Below are 20,344 nucleotides of genomic sequence, written 5' to 3'. Positions count from 1 at the left end.
TTAAGTAACCTTAAAATGAAACATTATTTCTTTGAGTTTAAAATTATACACATAACCTCAATACTTTAATTTGAATGTTTAAAAAAGGCGGGCTGTTAGGCTAACATGCTTATCGATAGCTTCATCGATATTAACAGCAGCAACAGCTGTCCGCCCACCAGGGCTGCATTATTGTTTGTTAGTTTTGCTATAACTTTTGCTGTTTGGTTCTTGGTTCGTTGTTGTCTTCTCGCTTATATAAACAAAATAATCCAGTCCTGTCCTAGAAATGATAAATACATAACAACAGTGAGGTGAGTGATTGCGGGGCCACCTTGGAGGCCACTTTGTTTTTATGCCCGTTACGTTTAACTCGCAGGGTAAAAGGGTATATTGTATATTGAGTTCGTTGGAGAGTATGTAACAGGTAGAAGTACGCGTTTGCGACCCTATAGAGTATATGTACTTGATCAGGATCACTAGCCCAGTCAAACTAAACATGTCGTCCTCCCTGTCCCTTCGTATAAACGCATAGATCTCGAAAACTATAAGATAAACTAGAAAGTGGTTATAAAGCATGCAGATTCTAGAGATTCTTGCACAGCATCAGCTTATTTCACTTAAGTGCCACGCCCACTGTAACGCCCACAAACCGTTGCTTGTATATCTCCATTCTCCTCACAACCCTTCAGCTGACTACCGGGTATCTGATAGTCGAGGCACTCGACCAAAGCGTTCTTGTTACATTTGTATTTATTACCAACTTAATCTAAACAGTTTAAAGCTCAATTAAATTAATCAATTAGATTAGTGGATATTAGTGGCTATTAGCAAGTATTGACAAGCGTTGTTGTTTCCCGGCGGCGCTGTTGTTGCTGTTGTTCGTACTGGTCATCGATGTCGATGAAACTAGCATCCTGCGTGCTATCCTTGGGCAGCGCTGTCGGCGTCGCTGCCGCCGCATAGTAACCGAGGCCCACGCCCCCTGCCACGCCTCCTGGGGGCATGGTCGTGGTCGCTTGACCCATTATAGAGCTCATAAAACCATTGGCCACGACAAAGTTTCTGAAAAATTGATTACATCAAAATAAACGAAATTATTTGGAGGACAATTCCTGGCGAGGGGACAACCCCTCTATTTATAGAATACCCCTCCAAAAGGACATCGTCTAATTGGGCCCGTGTGCGCATAAATGTCGTAAAATTAATTTCGTGTTAATTTTATGTTGGCCATCAATTAAATTTGTGACATGTCCTTAAACTACTTCCGTTTCGAAAAGTGGTATATACATATCAAGTAAAATCCTCTTAACGAGCTATTCATCAAAAGGTTACTTAAGTCCATTTTTAATAATTTCTGTTCTATATATTGAATATTAAGTGATTAAAAAAATCAAAATGCTTTGTTAATGACTTTATTCTAGGACTCTAGACTTAAGAACCTCTTAGACCCCACTATTTTATAACATCAAAAAGTAAAACTATTTTTACAAGAAGGTATTTCTGCGATTTAAACTAAAATGGAAGTGGATATGTAGACCTACCTGTAGTGCTGATCGATCTGGGCCTTCTCTATGCGCTTGTCCTTGGCCCTTCGATTCTGGAACCAGATCTTAATTTGCGTTTCGGTCAGGCGAAGCGTTTCGGCCAGCTCGAAGCGACGGCTCCTGGAGATGTACTCGTTCCGGTGGAACTCCACCTCCAGACGAAGGGTCTGTTCCGTACTGAAAGTCGTCCTCTGGCGGCGTTGTCTTCCCTCCTTGCGACGCCTTCGAGCCACTGAAATTGGGAGAAAAGTTATAATCAATTAGGATTTTAGGAAATGGAATTCCCACAGTCGTGTATGTTTTATATCTTTAAGGATAAGTATGGGTATCTTAAAATCTAATACAATGGCTAGAGTTCATAAATAGAACAGGAGTATCACCTGATTACCCATTCATAGTAGAATAATAGAGACATTCCTTGGATAGTATATAATGTACTTTGTTCACAGCCCACCCATTCCAATCCCACCCAACCACGAAGCACTATTCTCCCTCTATTCATTTCAAATACAATAGAGATGTTAGAGCGAAATTAATCTTACATTAACAAACCATCAAGTTATGAGCGGGACTAAACGATTCCGAAATGGGCTTGCGTGTTGGGCAGTTAAACAAATAATTAACCACTCTGATATCTGTAGACCTTCGTCCATTTTTTTCGCCCCCACCTTTTGGGAATCGTGGTTCGCGTTTGTGGTGCACATTAGAAGTGCATTTTCCACGCGGTTCCCGGCTGAAGTATTCCTTTTTTTTAATATTTTTTTATTTCGGCAATCTATGCTGATCCGGGAAAGTTTCAACAATGCCAGCAGCTGGCTGGCTGGCCATCATCATCATCATCCTCGTCGGTATTCTCAGCACCATCCTCGCATTCGAATTTTCCGTTCTGCCGTTTGTTTGTTTGCATTCGCAGTGTCGCCGGCGATGAAGCTCAGCCAGGCGCACATTATGCCCCACTACCCCCTGTAAAACCACCCACCTGCCCACCCATTTACACCCACTTGTCACCCACTCCATTGTCAATGGTGCGGTTTAGAGTCTAATTGATGTAACAAGGCGAAGCTGACAAGTTGTTAGGTGGTTGGGGGCGGAGGGTTTTTTCCTGGAACGGAATGGGACGTTGTAATCTCTAGTTTTTGCTTGATTACCCCTTGCCTGAATAACTCGAAACGGGCTTAAAAGCCTCTTCCCTGATCCTGATCCTTTCTTGCCCCCTTTCTTCCTGCACATTTTTTAAATCACGTGTGAAACTCGATAGCCAAGTGTCCTTTGGGCAGTTTGGTCTCCCTCTATCTGCTTCTCGTTAAACCCTCTTTTTCTGTTTATGTTTGCTTTTTTAGGTTTCCTGTCAAGCTCAATTACAATGTTAACTTTTCAGGTGCTTAAGATTTTTTTAGATTTGCCAAAGTTTAGTTTGTAAGTATTTTTTAGTGGGTATTTTTTTTAAAGTTGTGTTTTTAAATTTATTATATTATTTTTACAAGCTTTTACTTAGTTTCTTGAAAGTTATTATTTATTTGTATTTCAAAACATAGTCTGTGAATTTTTATTACTTAACAATCTCTCACTTGTTTTGTAAATTACTGATTTTTAGTTTTTTATCCAGTTATTTTTGTGTAAATTTCGCATAAGTAAATAAATTGAGGTTCTATAAAATCGCCGAGAAATAATAAAATAAATAGTTATTTTTAAATTTTAAGATTACCAATGACTGAAAAGATTTGATTCGCCTAAGCCTTGACCATTGAAAAAAATAAGTGAATCCTTCAAGAAATAAATTTATTTTATTTAAGGACCTTTCGATTGCTTCACCAATTCAGTTATTCACCCCTAGCCTGCGATCATTTTCATTAGCCAACAAATTTCAATTTTTTCCTTTCCTCACCTTACTTACACACCTGGCAACCTCATCGGCCGCAAACGAAAAAGCCGCAAGTAAACGAAAACTTTCACGGCTCAATGCGTTTTAATTTTTTCTTGGCAATCAGCTTTTTTTCCTTGGCTAATTTCATACCATTTTGGGGGTCAGGCAGCAGCTCATTGTGTGGCATTGCTTGAGTTCCCCCAACCACCTTTGTTTTCCTTATTTTTTCCCGACTGATTTTACACAATCCTGGCGGCGGGGATATGGGGATATTCAATATAGCACTTGCACTTAATCAGCTTTTTTCTGTATCCGACTTTTTGCAGTTCCTGCGGAACTAAGTTCATCTGGGGCTGCACCTGCGCAGGCGTGTGAAATGTTCATCACTTCCTCTGGGCCTTTTCAGTCGTAACTTTCGAACTCTTTTGGGGATCGGCTGGGAAATGTTGGCTCCCCTGGGCTTTAGCTGTCCGCGATGTCTGCTCCTGAGGCGCGGCGGCGAGCGATGGGCCTCCTTGGCTCGCCAATTGGCGGGCAGCAGCTCCCAGGACCCCAATGCCACTAGTAAGGATGCCACAAAGGACACAGCCTCCGATAGCACAACCTCGACCCAGGAGACAACCGCCAAGGCCAAAGACAAAAACACCAAGGGAAGAAAGAGACTCAGGAATATTGAGGTAATTTTATGGCCCAATACTAAGCTATTATTCAATTTCCAGGATACCTGATTGATTGCAAATAATTTTCATGGTCCAATTATGGTTTTATAAAAAAAAAGTGTAGGTACGCGGAAAAACAGTTTTCAAGTGATTTCACACATAATCCGATGTCTAATGAATACCATCTCCCATTAGGATAAAATACTAAGCATTAATAAAATACAAAGGTACTAAGTTTGTTTATATTATTCGATATTTCGGTTTATAAAGTGCTTATTATATACCTGACATCACGAATTAAAGGACCACTGAAAAGGATTTAACAATAAATTATGAATAACCCATAAATCATCAGTAGACTAGTACTATCTTCATCTTTCATCTTTTATGAAACCAATATTCAATTTCCAGGATACCTGATTGATTACAAATAACTCTTATGATCCAATTACTGTTTTATAAAAAAAATTGTAGGTACGCGGGAAAACAGTTTTCAAGTGATTACACACATAATCCGATGTCTAATGAATACCATCTCCCATAAGAATAAAATACTAAGCATTATAAAAATACTAAGGTACTTAGTTTTCTTTAAATTATTCGATGTTTCGGTTTATAAAGTGCTTATTATAGACCTCAAATCACGAATTTAAGGACCACTGATAAGGATTTAACAAAAAAATATGAATAACCCATAAATAAATCATCAGTAGACTAGTACTATCATTATCTTTCATCTTTTATAAAACCCCTATATCTAGTTGAGATTTCTAAATTAAGCAATTTTATTTTACAGATACCTCCCGAGCCCACCACTTGCTGCATGTCTGGATGTGCCAACTGCGTTTGGCTGGACTACGCCCAGACTCTGGCCAAGCTCCTGGGCGACAACGATGAGGAGGCCCGCGAGATTGTGCTGAGCAAGATCACCGACCCGAACCTGAAGATGTTCCTCAGCCTGGAGCTGCGCCAGATGGCGCGCCAGCGGGAGGAGAAAGCAGCTGCGGAGAAAGCAGCCAAGCAGGGGAAGCCAAAGACACCGCCCTCCAAGTAGTACAAATGTCTTCTCCCCATTATCTAATTATCTAGTTAGGACCAAATTCGTAGTAGCTCAAATTTACTGATGTACTTAGTGTCTAAGAACTGGAAAACCTCACAATAAATATGTAAGAGTTCTGAAAGCAAAAATGAGTGTGGTGTGTTAATGTCACAATCAACGAAGGCGTTTTATAGATCATTGTATCTTTTGTAATACTCGGTTTTATATTTAAAGTTCAATACAGAGTTATTAAATTCGATTGAGTATAGGTTTTCAAAATGTAGCATTCAGTCAGTATATCAGACACTATTTAAAAACACTTGGTATAAAACACTTGGCAAAATACCATTTTTTTGGGTTTATATACATACTTACATATATTAAAATCTTTGAAATAGAAATGCGTTGGAGTACAAAAAATATTATCAATGAACATCCACATAAATGTTTCTTATATGTACATTTCAATCGAATGTTACAATTTGAAGAACTATATGAACTGAACATTTTAAAGTAGAATAGACTTTTCAATTTTTAAAACTATTTTGAAAATGGTTCAATATAGTATAGTATTTTCCGTTCATAAGAATGTGTTTCCTAGCGGTTCAAAATTTGACAAAAACACAAGGTAATTTTTCAATCCCAATGAAATGTACTTACGAAATGCAGTAAACCCGGCGCTGAAGTGCGGATCACTTGGGAAGCCAGGTGGAAATCCATGCGGCAGGACGGGACTCGCAGTTACGCCGGAATTGATGGCCGGAGGTGGACTAACATAGCTGAGCTTGTGCTGCACCTGCTGATGGAGATGGTGATGGTGGTGGTGCTGCTGCTGTGCGGGATGCGGATGCTGGGGATAATCCTTGGACTGGCCATAGAAATCGTAGGCGGGAAAGCTGGCGAGCGAGGTGCGTTCGTCGCTGATGGAAATGTCCGGCGAGGAGACACTGCCGCCGTCGCTGTGATAAGGCGTTTCACAAGGGGGCGGCTTGTGGGCGTGGGTGCCGACATCGATGTCGTTTTCCCCATTTTCCGAGCTGCGCGTTTCCAGGTGCCCGTACAGTCGTTCGAAAAACTGGCGCGGCGACGAAGGACGTTGCGGTATGGATACTAAACTCGTAGTGCTCGATATGGCTGGTGACCCATCGGGTGACCCAATCTCCACTTTCTGCCGCTGCATTTTGGCTAAGGATTGGAATTCGGATTGGGATTTGGATTTGCCGCGGAGCTGGACAAACTAATCACTTGGGTTATCGGCGAGCGACTGAAGTGTCGGTTATAATATAGCCACTTCCGCTGGTCAAGCAACGCTTATCCTGACGTCGACGTCGACAGAGGAAGTGTGGGGCGAAAAAAAAACAAAGCAAATTACGCGGTACATCAAAAAATTAACGGCAGCAGCGGGGCGCACAAAATGCTGCTTAATAATAATAAAAAAAAGGACCCCCCTCCTTTCAAAACACCTGAAACTCATTTTTGATTGGCTGAAATGTTTTAAAAGCAACCCCTAGTTTTACTTCCGGGTGAAAAGTCCCTTAGGGGTGACAGCCGGATGCTTCAAATAAGCCCCGCCCTTTTTGAGGGGAAGTTTGTTTGCACCCCTGGTTGGGTTTAGTGGAGTTGCTCACCCAATCAGTTGGCTAGCGGTGTTGTCAACCAAACTAGTGATGACAAATTTGTGGATCAGTGATCTAATAAGCAAATATTCAAACCGATAATTTATCCAATTTATAATAAGGAAAGTTTATTTTTTAAATTTGATATTGCACTTTAAATTAATTTTCATACTTCAATTTCAGCTGAAAAAGTTAATCAGAAAAATTAGCTTAAATAAAATGCGTAGCTCTAGTTAGTACGAGATTAATAGTCTTCTCCGCTTTGGTCACCTTGACACCTTTATAAACTGAAGCAACTCTGAAATCTTTGGCATTTCAAATTCAAAATTCGAAGCGGAACGATCGGTTGCCGGCGCTTCCTTTCTAAATAGCGCGCGCGAGAAGTCGAATTCGAAATCGTTTGTGGATAATATATAATATCAATATGTGTTTTGCGAAAAAATATCAATGATAGTGCTCAAAACAACAAAGGAAAACGAACGATTACGGTTATGTTTTCATCCGCCTCCGATTCGCAAGCACCGTTAGTTCGCGCAGCTCCCGAAAGTGCCAATAAAGAATAATAACAATAAACAAAGACCAACAAGTGGTGTAAAAAAAGGTATAAATATGGAGCATCCCTTCGATTTCAGCCAATTTCGATTTTGTTTGTCGACCAAAACAAGCAACAACACGCAGAGACACAAAATTGCACCGACTTTTGTTTGTTATTTTCCGTTCGGATTTTAATTGAATGGCTTTGTGTGCTTGTGTTTGTTTCTTGACGGCTTTCTGTTTGTGCAATGCAAAAATATTTTGTTAAAACTCGTTTCGTTTAGAGCTTATTTGGCTTTGGCCCGCAAGTGTGTGATTTTGAGTCGCAGTCTTTTTGCCATCCATCAATTTCGGTTTTTGTTACACTGACATATGCAAATTTTTGGCTGTTTTTCATTGTTTTTTTATTTTTTTTTTAAGCTCAATTAAAAAATATCTTCTGGATACACAGAAAAATAAGATCCAGAAAGGTGCTTACAAAAAAATTATCATAAAAAGGTGGATAATGAAGTTTAATCACTGCTTTTTTAAAGGATTTTCTAACAGTGATTAGTTTAAAGCGTGATTTTAAAGTTTAAAATGTTTGTAGCAAAGAAAGTTTAAAATAAAGTGAAAAATTCTAGGTTTTCGAAAAAGATCACATTTTATCCAATTGCAAAACTGATTTATAAATACTTTAGAACATGGGTTTTTGTATTTTTTCCGTGTGTAGGTCTCTCCTGTCATACGAAGTTTAATAATCCGAAACCCACATGTTATTTCATTCTGTTTTCCAACCAAAAACAACGGGGAAAAAAACAAAAACAGCCTTTTCATATCCATTGACATTTATGAGCGGCGCTAAGGGTGCATATTGCCCTCTTGCTCGCACACAGGAACTCCCTACCCCTCGCCCCGTCCCTCTCGCTCATTCAGAGGCGTGGGCGGAGGCTTTCGAGGGGTTTATTGTGGGATTTCTTTTGATTCCCTAATTCCCACCGCGGTATTTCTCGTGGGCTCGTTTGCATTGAATCCTTGCGCATGCGCAGCAGATTATGGGAAAACTGTTATGGAAATGAACGCGGATTTTCGCTTTTGATTGATAGAAATGTCGCTTACTTACCAATTATCAACTTAACAACCACGAATAACAGCTGTTGGCAATGTGTGTTGTCGCGATGCCGTTATAAATGCGAGTGGGGAATAGTAATGAAAGGGCAGTAAACACAATAGTGACGAATGCACATGTGTGTTAAGCTTGTAACCCCAAAAACAGAGTTACAGTGGTTGATTAAAGATAAAAAACATTTGAGATGTAAAGTTTTTTTTTTATTATGGTATCCTAAGTATTTTATTGTATAATATTTTTCGTTTAGATATCAGTAAAGGCACATGTGTGTTAGGCCTGTAACCCCAAAAACAGAGTTACAGTGGTTGATTTAAGATAAAAATCATTTGAGATCTTAACTTTTTTATTACGATATTACAAATATTACTTGTTTAAATATCAAAAAAAGGTTATAAATTAGAAATCACAGAGCAAAATCTTCTTAATACTTCCTCTCTATTTTACTTTAATACTTAAATATTTACCATATAAATTCCCCTTGAACTTGATAAAATTCCCTTAGCAATTAAACCCCTAACTCCCTAGTCCCCAATGCAGATGCTATAAATACTTGTCAAGCTTTCCCCAATCAGTTTTATGGCTTTCCAGCTGCCCCTCGAGAACTCTTGAAAAAGTGATTTGCATGCATATGTGAACTTCTGATTCGCACCGAACTAATCCCACTGTTTATGTCCCTTATCTTTGCAGTGCCAAAAACGTCTGACACACTTTAGTGACTTGGACGATCGTCTCGTTGCCACTAATTGCTGACACACATAATTTCCCTAACTGGCGGAAAAAAGGAGAAACAAGTGCGAAAAGAGAGCAAACGTCGTCAAGTGCCCCATCAAAGTCAAGTCGGCCGACGACTCTAACTAATTTAATGATCAAAAGTCACACATTTTTTGCGCATTCGGCGGCAACCGCTGAGCGGTGTTAATTGAAAGTGTCACGCGTCGTCTAAATAATAATAATAATAATAGTTCCCATCGACTGGTTTCGTCTATGTGACGTGAGTGACTGTGGTGCAATGTGGTCGGGCGAAGGGGCCAGAAAATCCAGAGGATCCGCCATGTCCTGGCTGCTCCTAGTGCTATCCGTGGGGGCGGCACAGGCTGCCACGCCCTTCGCGAAGGAGTATCGCAGCGCGGTACACACACATCCTGGCAACACCCTCGTCGACCTGGATGGGTCCACCACCCTGGACGTGGGGCTGGAGAAGCCCACCAGCAGCAGCAGCGGTCTAAACGGAGGCTTCAAGTCGGAGTCATCGGTGGTTCTTCCAGGCTCAGGTGGGTTTCATAAGCCGAGGGCTAAAATAAAAGTTAAATATTGGTTCTACTATTATAATATTAAAATGAAAAGTAATATTAAAACATCAAAGAAGCATCTATACTTTTTCCGAGTTCCTGTGAATCGTAATTATCATTACAAAGCATAAAAACATTATAGTAGGACACTATTACGTTGCAAAAATTAAAACTGGTACCCATATTCCTTCTCAATGCTATTATAATGGTTTGGTTACTTTTGCAGTTCACAAAAATATCTTTGTTATTTTTGGATTTTGTTTACAATTTGATTATTTGTTTAATTTAGATGTTTATAAATATGGTATACTTTATACGAACCCAAAAAGACTTTATTTATTTACCAGAGGTTTATTATTCCTGTTCCAAAAATGTTTCTCAAAATGACCTCTTAGGTTTATCAGTTTGCTTTACATTTTTAAATTTCTTACTGCGTATTACTAAAAACTGTCTCCAAATGAGTTGCCCCTATATCATCTAACCAACCTAATGGAATAAGTGGGGTTATCATACCAATTCTTCCCAGAAATTATAAGTATATCACCTCCATTCATGCTCGCCTTATCAAGAAGCCCGAAGAGAACCCCAAAAAAGAGTGTGTGAGTGCTCCACTGCGGGAAGAAGGAAGTGTTCACTTGGTCGGTTCAGGTATACAAGTCTTCATATGTGTACCGGCGCTTATCTAACCTTATCTCGCAACTCTTTCCTGGGACCCTTTTCTTCCTACCGATCGTGTCTCTGGTTTGTTTACGACCTGCGCCTCGGCGGCATCATATTTCACAAAAAAAAGGGAATAAAGAAATACAAGTGGGGAACAGATTACTCGAACAAGTGTATATGCTGTCTGCCAGTTGTCTCTCCCTTTTGCATTGTGTCTGCTCTGGTTTAAGTCGGTCCTCCCCGGGTTTCTTCCCTTTTTTCCCTGGTAATACAATCCCAGAGAGAAAATGAGTGCTGCCCAGCTGGCAACCAGGATGTCAACCGCAGCTCCATCCAGGTTGCAGGCTCGAACCCCATAGCGATACCCATAAGATACCCGTCCCAATTGCAATCCCTACTCCGATCCCATTCCCGTTTCGGGCACGCTCGGCACATCCGCCAAGCAATTTTCCTGCCTCATTATAACGAGATTAAAGCGTAATCACGGGGAGATATACAAAGACGTGTGCTGGAATGGCTCTCCCCGGGGCTTCTTTATAGTTTTAATTTTCATTCCCCATTTTGGGGTTCTTCGATCTTTGCCAAAGTGCGAACTTCCTGTCCTGTCTTTAGCTTGAGAGCCCAGTGAAAGGGATCTCCAGTCTCGAGTGTCTTTTGGCCGTCTGAATTCTGTGTTTGCTTCCCCCCTCATTTTGACTGATTTAAATGTCATTTAAGCCGCTTAACTTGGCCCACTCTGGGTACGTTTCTGATTTTTAAGTTTTTACGACAACGTTTTTAAGTTTTATGGTAGTCCCATTTTATGAGCGTGAAAATGAAAGTACTTTCGTCAAGTCTCTCACTCCTTTCTCCTATCCCTATCTCCCTCGGTCGGCCTTTTCTTTTGGAGTTTTTTTTTTCTGTGGCCCTCAACTTATGACTCGACAGCAATTTCGAGACTTGGTTAAACTTACATTTTGGGCTTTCTTAAATGTGTCATAATTAAAGGCAAAACACTTTCGTGGGCCGATATGCTGGTTGGATTTTGGACTGGATTTTTCCATAAACCCTAAGCTAGATTTAGATCAGATTTAGATAGGGGCAAGAAGAATCTGTGGGTGACCACCATGCTAGGGAAGTATCGAATTTCTAGAGCTAAAAACCCATTACAATTTCACAGTCCACTTTCCGTTTAATAGGCCGATTTCAGGCATTTCCTGGATTCCCGAGAGAACTGAAAGAAGAAAACTAAACCTAAAGACCGTTAAAATAGTTGCACGCCCTCGTGAATAAATTTTGATGCAGCATTAATATTGAGTTTTGTTCCCATTCCGATCTCTCATTCATTCCAATTCCTGGACATGGGCCAAAAATATTAAATGCCTAAAGGGGACCTTACCTGAAAGTTCTGTGAGTTTTTTTTCGGGTGCCGGGTCCAGCGTTAAAAATTTCAGCGAAGCACGCAAACTTTGGCCCAGGTACCAGTTTTTGGTAGCCTCGGCTCTTTTCTTGGTCTTGGTTTTGGTTTTGGCTTGGTTTTGGTCTTGGTCTTGGTCGGAGTGCCAAGTTCCCCGAGTTTCCAAGTTCCCAAGTTCCCGAGTACAGTACGCAGGCGCAGAGATCTTGGCAGGAGGCTGTTGTCGCTGCCGTTTCTTCGTTTCTGCTTGGGGTCCCTGGCACTTCAACTCTTCAGCATGTATTTAGATAGGCCAACGTCGAAAGATACAAGCGGCCTGTATCTGTGAGTTCGTGTTGCTGGCTGTGTGTGCGAGTGTCTACAGTGGGGGTCAAGATAACAGCACTGAAAAGTAGTCTAACAACTGCAAAAAACCATTTATACTTAACTTAAAAAAAAACGATTGAACAATTTTGTAAAATTAATTTTAATTTAATTCAATGTTCAGCTTAAAATTTACAATATTCTTTTTTTATAGCAAAATCCTTTTGATTTTTAAATAGGTTCTAAGATAAATATTTAAATTAAGATTTAAAACCAATTATCAAAGGTAAAAAAATGTTAATACTGTAAAACCTTCAGAAAGTTCCCTTGATTTAAGGCTCTTTTCACAAAGAAACTCATAAAATAAGATTTAAAAAATTATTAAAGATAAAAACTATGTTAATAGCGTAAAACCTTGTGAAAATTGCCTTGATTCAAGGGACTTTTCCCATTCAAAACTCTATTGCTATTATCTTGACCATATCTGTATGCACCTCGGTCAAACAAAGCCAGCCGACAATCGTAAAAACTAAACGACGAGAGAATTTATGAGGCCTCAGCCGGAGCGGAGTCTCCCCAGCATTCAGTGCTCGGCAGTCGGCTTCATCTTGAGCGGTATATGTGTAGATCAAGTGCCAAAGTCAGGGAACGGGCATTCTTCGAGTTAGATAACAGGGCTCCGGCCAGGTTTTGTGTCATGCAAATGCAGATACAGATAAAAACCGAATGCAGTTTTGCAGTAAAAATATATAAATCAAGGCAGCATCAGCAGGTAGCAAATCCCAGGGCAAACGACCCTAGAGAACAGAGAATAGAGCAGAACAGAGCGGAGAACAGAAACGTAGAATGTGAGGGAACAAAGTGCGAAATATCCCACAGAGAAGGTGCACAGATGCATCTGTTAGATGCATTTCGCCCTCAGCATCGGTCCATCCATATCCATATCCATCTCGTCCATCGGTTAACGCTGCCACGCTAATTTGACGAAAGCCCATTTCATGGCATTTTCCAGCACGGCCGGCGATTTCATGCTCCGAAATCGGACTGGGAATCTCGGAGTCTGTGCATCGCACAGGTAGTTTTTCAGTTTTTAACACCTGAAAACCCAATCGTTTAGTGTGCGCAAGTGTCTGGCCTCCATCCATGCTGCACTGTGTGTACCTCCCACCTCAGGGGCCTCGTGTTTACACCTTTTGCGAAAAGTCAGGAAAATGAAACGGTTTCTTCCCATTTTATGGCCCGAACCTGTTGTGTTGAACCTACGCCTCTCCTCCTCCCCCTCACTGATTTTTTTTCCATTTTCCCATTGTTTATTTTACCAACCGTTTGTTGTTGCTATTTATTTGTTTTTAATTTTACATTCAAAAAAAGAACAAACGGTTATATGTCTATATGTACGGATAATGGATAAATTGTGCAAGCCTCTGGGGCTGGAGTACATATTCTTTTCGATTTGTTTACCCCAATCTATAAACTTTTCGCTGCAGTGCATACACAGCCACCATGACTTTCTATATAGGTAGGCAAATTTGGTAGATTTTTATCTACAACCAAGCATTGTTTGCTGTTTTGGCCACGGGACAAGTCGAGAGACAAGACAACAACTAAGAAAACAACTAACAAAACACAAAACCGAAGCAAAGTGCAACAATTTTTGGGGCCACAAACGAACCACCTACGTTGAATTTAACAATTTAACCCGGCTCCCCCCTGAAAATTGCATTGGCAAACAAAAGACAACACACCGTAAACAGGTGTCTTGGAAATGTTTTTCTTTCTGCGCTTTTCTCCCTCGCTGGTTTTTAATTTGAAAAGTAACCGAAACTGGCGGCCAACGCATTTCCCTCCCCATTAAAAAAATAAAGATAGAAAAAAAAAAACTCCTCCCACACATATTCACGCAGCTAAATACCAACTTTCGATTAGAAAGAAAGTGCCAAACAAAAAGTGAATGTTACCCAATGAGTGGAAGACAACAGAGATTCAAAAGAAACCCAAAAGTGCCATAAAATATGCCATAAACGCAACAAAATCTCAGAAATCAATTGTGATCTAGCCGCGTCTCTTTCGCTTGCGCTCAGTCTGTCTCTTTCCCTACAGAATTCCGGCAAAATAAGGCAGTGGTGGAGGCGATATATACTCGTGACGTAGGCGTTTCGATCCGGCGCCGATCTCTTGCAGCTCGAACGTGTCGCTCTTAATGCTAATAAGATTTTGTCGAGTGCACGGAAACAAAATGTAGGGCTTAATACATATTCATTCTGATGTTTAAAGATTGGTGTCCAAAAGGTATACGATTTTTATAATATTACGATGATAGGATCAATGTTTCGATATTTGGGATATTTAGAATTAGGATATTTTAATATTAAAGGCTTGGTATGCTTTAGGTATAATAAATTGAGAGGATTTTTATATTAATGTATTTTTCAGGAATTAAGTAGGTTATTGGGATACTAAGTATGAATGGTATAGTAGGTAGGTAATTATATTTCTTTTTATTTATTTTTGTTTTTTTTTGGAATATCTAAAATTAGGATGCTTGAATATTTAAAGCTTGCTAAGTATAAGGTATAAGATATTCATAGGATCTTGATATAATTAAGTTTTTGGGAACTAAGTAGGTTACAATGGTATACTATAAATGGTATAGTATGCAATGATATTGGATGATAGTTTATGAATACTAATTTTTATTTACTTTTTGATATTTTTGACAAGATATTATAGTTCCATATGCAAATTTTTTCCCAATATCTATATCCCAGAATATTATTAGCATGTGGAAAACCTTTTCCAGTTAAACGTTTGATATTCCAATCTTATTTTTTTGGGTGTGCCTTTGTTGGGCTTTCGAGTGTAATTTGATTGTGTCGCTGTTGGTTTATTTGGCTCGCTGATAGCTGGCTGGCTGTTTGCCATAAACATCTCGTAAATTGAAAAGCGAAGTCATTAAATTTGAATCTCGGCGCAGCAGTTGAAGTTCATTTGGAAACTTGACGAGAACGCAGCTGCAAGATGCGGGCAGATGTAGATTCAGATTCAGATTCAGATGCACATGCACATGCAGATGCAAGGCATGTGCAGCCACAAAATAAAAAAAACGACCAACTAAACTGAAAATTAACAACATTATTGTGTATTCATTATGGTTTGGTTCTGACGTCCCACATGCAACAGTTCGTCTAATTGAAATAGAAATCTCTGGGTCTCCAGCAGTTGCACAGATGTTTTATTTCAAGTTTTGACTTATGTATGTTCTGGCTCTGTCTCCCTTTCTTCCCACATATATTTATGGATACCTCTCCTTTTCTTTCACTTGACATTTGAACTTCGGCGTGCAACCGCAACATTCAAGTTGCATAAATAACTTTTGTTCCAGGGGAACACATTGCTTTTTGTCTGCTGCTCGCTGGCATGTTTGTTTGTTTGTTTTTGGCCTTTTCCTTTTTGGCTTCTTATACAATGACCTAGAAATTTGGCTTTCTTTTTTTGGCCTTTGTATGCACATGCTGAAGAAGATCCATAAATTAATGGTACAACCTCAAGATATGGTTAAATGTACAAGCAGTGACATTGCTTTATGGTGGTTCCCAAAGGAGTGTACAAATATCTTCTGAATTTGTCATCGATTAGGTTTTTTCCTAGCAATACATGATTTATATTAAAAATGTATAGTAATTTATAATCACCCGAAGGCTTTTAATAGAAAAAGACCCTGCTCCACCCTCCCATACTGTACCCATTAAACGTTAAAATATTTTCTGCATTTATTTTAGCAATTTCCCAATCGTTTAACATCGCTTTGACCTCCACCCGAGGCGCCAGCCATCTCTAAACTTTTCTGCAGTTTTCTGCTGCTTTTTTTCGCCTGCCATGGCACCCACACGGAAATCAAAGTCAAAGCCACAATTATTGGCTATAAAAATACAAGGGGAAAAATTACCAATTTCGCAGCTGAAATGTTTAACAGAAATTGCTTCCGCACTGAGCAATTTGTCACGGCAACACACCCTCAGGGATTCAAGATCGAAGTGCCATATGACAGAATAGGCAGGCAGTGCGAGTTATAAGCCGAGTGATCCGATAAATGATCAAAAAGCCGAGAGCCGACATCGACGGGCTGTTGCCAATAAACAGTCAATTATTGCAGACAGCCAAGTGCATAAAATTAAATCGGAATGAGCTGGGGGCACATCCATCAGTCAGTCAGTCAGTTCCTAACTCATTCAGTTACGCAAATCTCGCCAAAAGGCGCGACCAAAACTGCACAAAGCTGGAAAAATTATGAAAACTTAAGCAGAAAACTTAAAAAAATTAGTTTTTATAGGAAATAATCTATTACACAAGATTAGTAAGTATTTTAAAATACTTAAAACTAATATTTTTAGGTATTACAAATATTTTTAAACATTTTTGTACACAGCAAAAATTAAATTCAGATTCCTAACAGTATATAGTAGACATAGAATAATATTTTATAACTATAAAGTAAACAGGCATATTATAAGGTATTCATTTATTCAACTTATCAAAGTAATTTATTTATTACTCTGGCACTTTACACCTGTTCTTGGGAAATATTTACATTTATTATTTAGATCACTGGAAAAATAATAAGAACTATAATATTACGATTTTTTCAATAAAGAAATTTATATTAATGGCTAAAAATATATTTTTCTTATCCCAATGCTTAGTAAAATTTAAAATCTTTTATTTTTCAATGAAGATATGAATATTTATGGATACTATTTTTCCGGTGCAGCAGAAATTTGCATTGCTAGTGCTGTGAGGCCCGCTTACCTTGCTTCGACTAATTCGACGACGACTGGCTAATTTATGCCAATTTATGGCATGCAGCCCCACCCCCTGGGGGGTGTGGGGGGTTCCCGCCCAGTTTGCCACCCAGTTGGGTCGTGAGTTGTGCAGGGCCATATCTTATCGGCCGATAGCGCCATTGTTGATATTGGTCTGGACTGACGGAGATCTGTGGCAACGAGCTCGCTGTTTTCATTGTGGGGATCTTCTCTAAGCCGCTTACAAGGTAATCTCTCCGCAGTGGTCGCAATATTATGATCAGCATTTAAATGCCTTCGAACATTCACATTCGAATATAACCCAAATATTTTGGGCTATTAAAAACTTTTCTTTCAATTGTAAGCCCCCAAAAATATCAGTTTGGCGCCAATGAAAATTTCATCATCGGCGACATGGCGACAAATGCTGTTCGAATTATTTTGGGATTTTCTTTTCGCCGCTCTCTTCGCGACGGATTTAAAATTAGTTATTTAAACGACTTTTTAGTTACACCAACGAGGTCGGGGGTGTCCCGTGGTTGAGTCATAAAATGGTCATTTTATAGCCGCGTTTACATGCTTGAAAACTGGCGGACAGAAAAGTAACCAATGCGCTTCATTAAAATGTAGTTACATTTAACATATATGCTTGCCTGAAGTGGGTTTTCATTGTTACGGTCGTGAATTCATAAAAATTCCTCATGTGTTGATGACAACTAATGGTCCTTGTCGCATGTGCTCAATTAAAGTGTTGTAATATTTCAAAAAATAATCAATGCGTCTTTGAGTATTTTCAGAACCAGTTCTGCTATCTTATGAATAAGTATTTGTTCTTTTATTTATAAATTATAATACAATCTTTATAAGTCAATGACAAGTAAAGCTACTACAGAATAGGCATTTATTTTATCCAATAATCAAAGCATCTTTAAATATTTTCTAAATCTTTTCCGTTATCTCTTCATTGTTCAATTTGTAAGATCATTAAAATTCCATATATTTTGATTTAAACTAATGGTTCTTGGTGCATCTGTTCAATTAAAATGAAGTAATATTTAAGATATGCCTGTATAAAATGAGTTTTCATCATTCAATTCGGAAATTTCCAAATGCAACATGTATCTGTATCTGTGTTCTATCATTGATATGCAAATGAAAACTTTCCATAGCTCCATCGAGTGGCTTATCAGGCTCAAGATCGTATTCAAAGACGTTCAGTTTCGAGTGCCATCGATTGATATTGATGGGGATCAAGAACTTATCCACTTGATACACTGGTGGAAAAAATAATAGAAACGATTTTCACTTCTGCACTTCTTATTAAATAGCAAAGTAAGTACGAAAGTTCTGGGCTTCATACCAATAACCTTTTTGTTCCTTAGTAAAAAACATACATAAGTATTTGTTTAAAAAAAATATATATGAAATATATCAACTTTGTTTTTTATGAAATAAAAAAAAATAAGAAAGCGAGTAAGCCGTTTCTATTATTTTTTCCACCAGTGTATGTACATTGTTCCACACTTCTCGCCGTGTTTTGTCATAATTTCGACCAATTTATGCACATATTTCCACATGTACCGTTAGTGGCCGAATGGCTTATCACGTTTCTAACGGTACATTCGGTATATGGTACCTCCCCACACTCCAGAACCTCCCGAAATTCCCCACCTACCCCTCGGGGGCTTCTCTGGCTCTTTGTTCGCATACGATAATCATCATCGACTGAGTTACAGGTGAACGAACCGCACTTCTTGGATGACTACACGAAATGATCAATTTCTTTTGTTTTTCGCCAGCTGTCTATTTCACAATTTTCATAACTTATGAAATATATCGCATAATTTATTCACGAAAACTTTTAGCTAATGAACCAGTCCCCCCTTAAAAATAGAGTCCAAGTTAAATGGGTGGATAATTAAAGCAAATTTATGGCAAGAGTTCCCTGAACTCTCCAGATATCACAAGACCGTTCTGAACTTTCACCACGGAACAATTTGACGTTTGATGTCCCATGAAAATGAATTTATAAGCGTGCCGCTCGTTTTCCTTACCCACCCTCAATTTATTTAACAAGAAACAAAAGTGTTAGGACCGAGAGAGAAATGCGTTCACATTCGGGCAACAAGTTAATTAGCCACAGAAATAGACAGCGAAGGAGGCGAGAACATGAAAAGAAACCAATATGAAAGCTATAGATACAAGATACATGGGTATCCATGAGATACCCAGCCAGCGGGCCAGTTGTCCATGTCAACAAACAGTTCGACACGCTCGATCGACCATTAAAATTGTTTTGCCCAGAGATCGGTGAAGTGAATGTGAATTTCATGTTCCATTGGCCAGAACTCTTTCGATCCCGCGATCGCGAGATCTCTCCATTCCCATTCCCATTCCCATTCCCGAGATATCTGTCACAGATCTGAAGAGGCCTTCGGCAATCATAAATCTCTCAACACTTCTGTCAGATCTGATCTAAATTTACGCTTAATAATAAACTCTCGGTTCCTGCCAAAAAATGAAGATATTATTATTTGCAGGTCAAAGACTTTTTTCCCTAATGAACCCTCATCCGCACCGCTCTATACTTTGAAATAATTGCAATAGCCAAGGCCCACATTTAACTTTGCCGACCGAAGTGCTTCAAAGAGACATGGCCAAAACAGATTTTGGGCCACATTGCGGTGATTGATGATCGATCGTTCGTGCGCCACTCTAACAAAACGAGAAGCTCCCAATATCATAAAGTGGGAAGGAAGGGAAACCACTTCAGTTCACTCATGTTTTGTAGGCTTGGAATGTCTTTTCTGTCTTTTTATTGTCTTTGCGATCGTTGACACTCGATTGTCTCACCATGGTCAGCCACAAACGATTGAAATTTTATATGTGCTTCACAGTGGTTTTTAAAATGTCTATAGCATTAAGTATAGATATTGGAATATTTTTTTTTATCTATTAAAACTGAAAACAGTGGAAAAATATAATAGGTTTATTTTTCTAAATAAAGTATAAAATAGAAAATCCATTTTTTCTTTCCTTATTATAATTTGAACAAAAACTAGAAACTGTAAAACTAATCTTCAAAGCGACACCTTACCAATTAACCCAGTTTACCAATTAATCTGTCTTTCAATAATTACCATTAACAAGCTTATAACAGCTTTAGCTAATGACTATTGAAATTCAATATTTTCGAGACGCACTGTGGCCCGTTGTATCTTAATGTTTTGATCTAAATATAGCGGGCGCCGTGAGACTTGACTATATCTTGTATCTCGCATCTCGGACGCTTGACCATGTGCGGTTTTGTGACCAGTTTGTGGGCGTGTCGATTGCCGATCAATGAATGGCCAAGACAGAGGTTAAGGCGACCAAGGTTAGGGCATCTGGGGCTTTGTTTTGTAGTCCAGTGTTTACAGTTACACTTTCGTATCTCCCGTATCGCTTCGAAAGGCGGCTGTCTTTGAGCCTCGTGTGTCATTGCCGCCCGGAGGAGAGAACGCACATTAGCGGGATGGAAACCCATCATAGCCATATCAAATTTCGCGGCT

The 20,344-nt window shown here is 39.2% G+C and overlaps 3 protein-coding genes across 3 annotated transcripts in view; 2 read left to right on the top strand and 1 right to left on the bottom strand.

Moving 5' to 3' along the window:
* Positions 1–162: 162 nt before the first annotated feature.
* Positions 163–5,229, top strand: LOC119551942 (oxidoreductase-like domain-containing protein 1). The gene is made up of 3 exons (XM_037861615.1): positions 163–293; positions 3,717–4,067; positions 4,846–5,229. Exons 2-3 carry the CDS (start codon positions 3,834–3,836, stop codon positions 5,101–5,103), a joined length of 492 nt encoding a protein of 163 aa, XP_037717543.1. The 5' UTR covers positions 163–293; positions 3,717–3,833; the 3' UTR covers positions 5,104–5,229.
* LOC119551936 (homeobox protein rough) lies at positions 806–6,268 on the bottom strand. The gene is made up of 3 exons (XM_037861600.1): positions 5,749–6,268; positions 1,524–1,758; positions 806–1,044 (listed from the first exon to the last, which is right to left on the bottom strand). The coding sequence occupies exons 1-3, from the start codon at positions 6,266–6,268 to the stop codon at positions 807–809; spliced, it is 993 nt and encodes a 330-aa protein (XP_037717528.1). The 3' UTR covers position 806.
* A 747-nt stretch (positions 6,269–7,015) lies between these two features.
* LOC119545728 overlaps positions 7,016–20,344 on the top strand; it is a 32,436-nt gene continuing 19,107 nt past the window's right edge. Inside the window, exons 1-2 of the mRNA XM_037851547.1 lie at positions 7,016–7,305; positions 9,034–9,617. Coding sequence (XP_037707475.1) covers positions 9,356–9,617 — 262 coding nt within the window. The 5' untranslated portion in view covers positions 7,016–7,305; positions 9,034–9,355. The remainder of the gene's footprint in view (positions 7,306–9,033; positions 9,618–20,344) is intronic.

The sequence above is a fragment of the Drosophila subpulchrella genome, chromosome 3R (assembly GCF_014743375.2).
Source record: "Drosophila subpulchrella strain 33 F10 #4 breed RU33 chromosome 3R, RU_Dsub_v1.1 Primary Assembly, whole genome shotgun sequence".
NCBI lineage: Eukaryota > Metazoa > Arthropoda > Insecta > Diptera > Drosophilidae > Drosophila > Drosophila subpulchrella.
The sequence above is the reverse complement of the archived record's forward strand: the minus strand, read 5'-3'. Positions and strand labels throughout refer to the sequence as shown.

Coding starts and splice junctions, on each gene's coding strand:
- LOC119551942 (XM_037861615.1), top strand. CDS start 3,834: ATGTTGGCTCCCCTGGGCTTTAGCTGTCCGCGATGTCTGCTCCTGAGG. Junction 4,068..4,845: donor AGAGACTCAGGAATATTGAG/GTAATTTTATGG, acceptor TTTATTTTACAG/ATACCTCCCGAGCCCACCAC.
- LOC119551936 (XM_037861600.1), bottom strand. CDS start 6,268: ATGCAGCGGCAGAAAGTGGAGATTGGGTCACCCGATGGGTCACCAGCC. Junction 1,759..5,748: donor CGCCGGGTTTACTGCATTTC/GTAAGTACATTT, acceptor TCCCAATTTCAG/TGGCTCGAAGGCGTCGCAAG. Junction 1,045..1,523: donor CAGATCGATCAGCACTACAG/GTAGGTCTACAT, acceptor TCAATTTTTCAG/AAACTTTGTCGTGGCCAATG.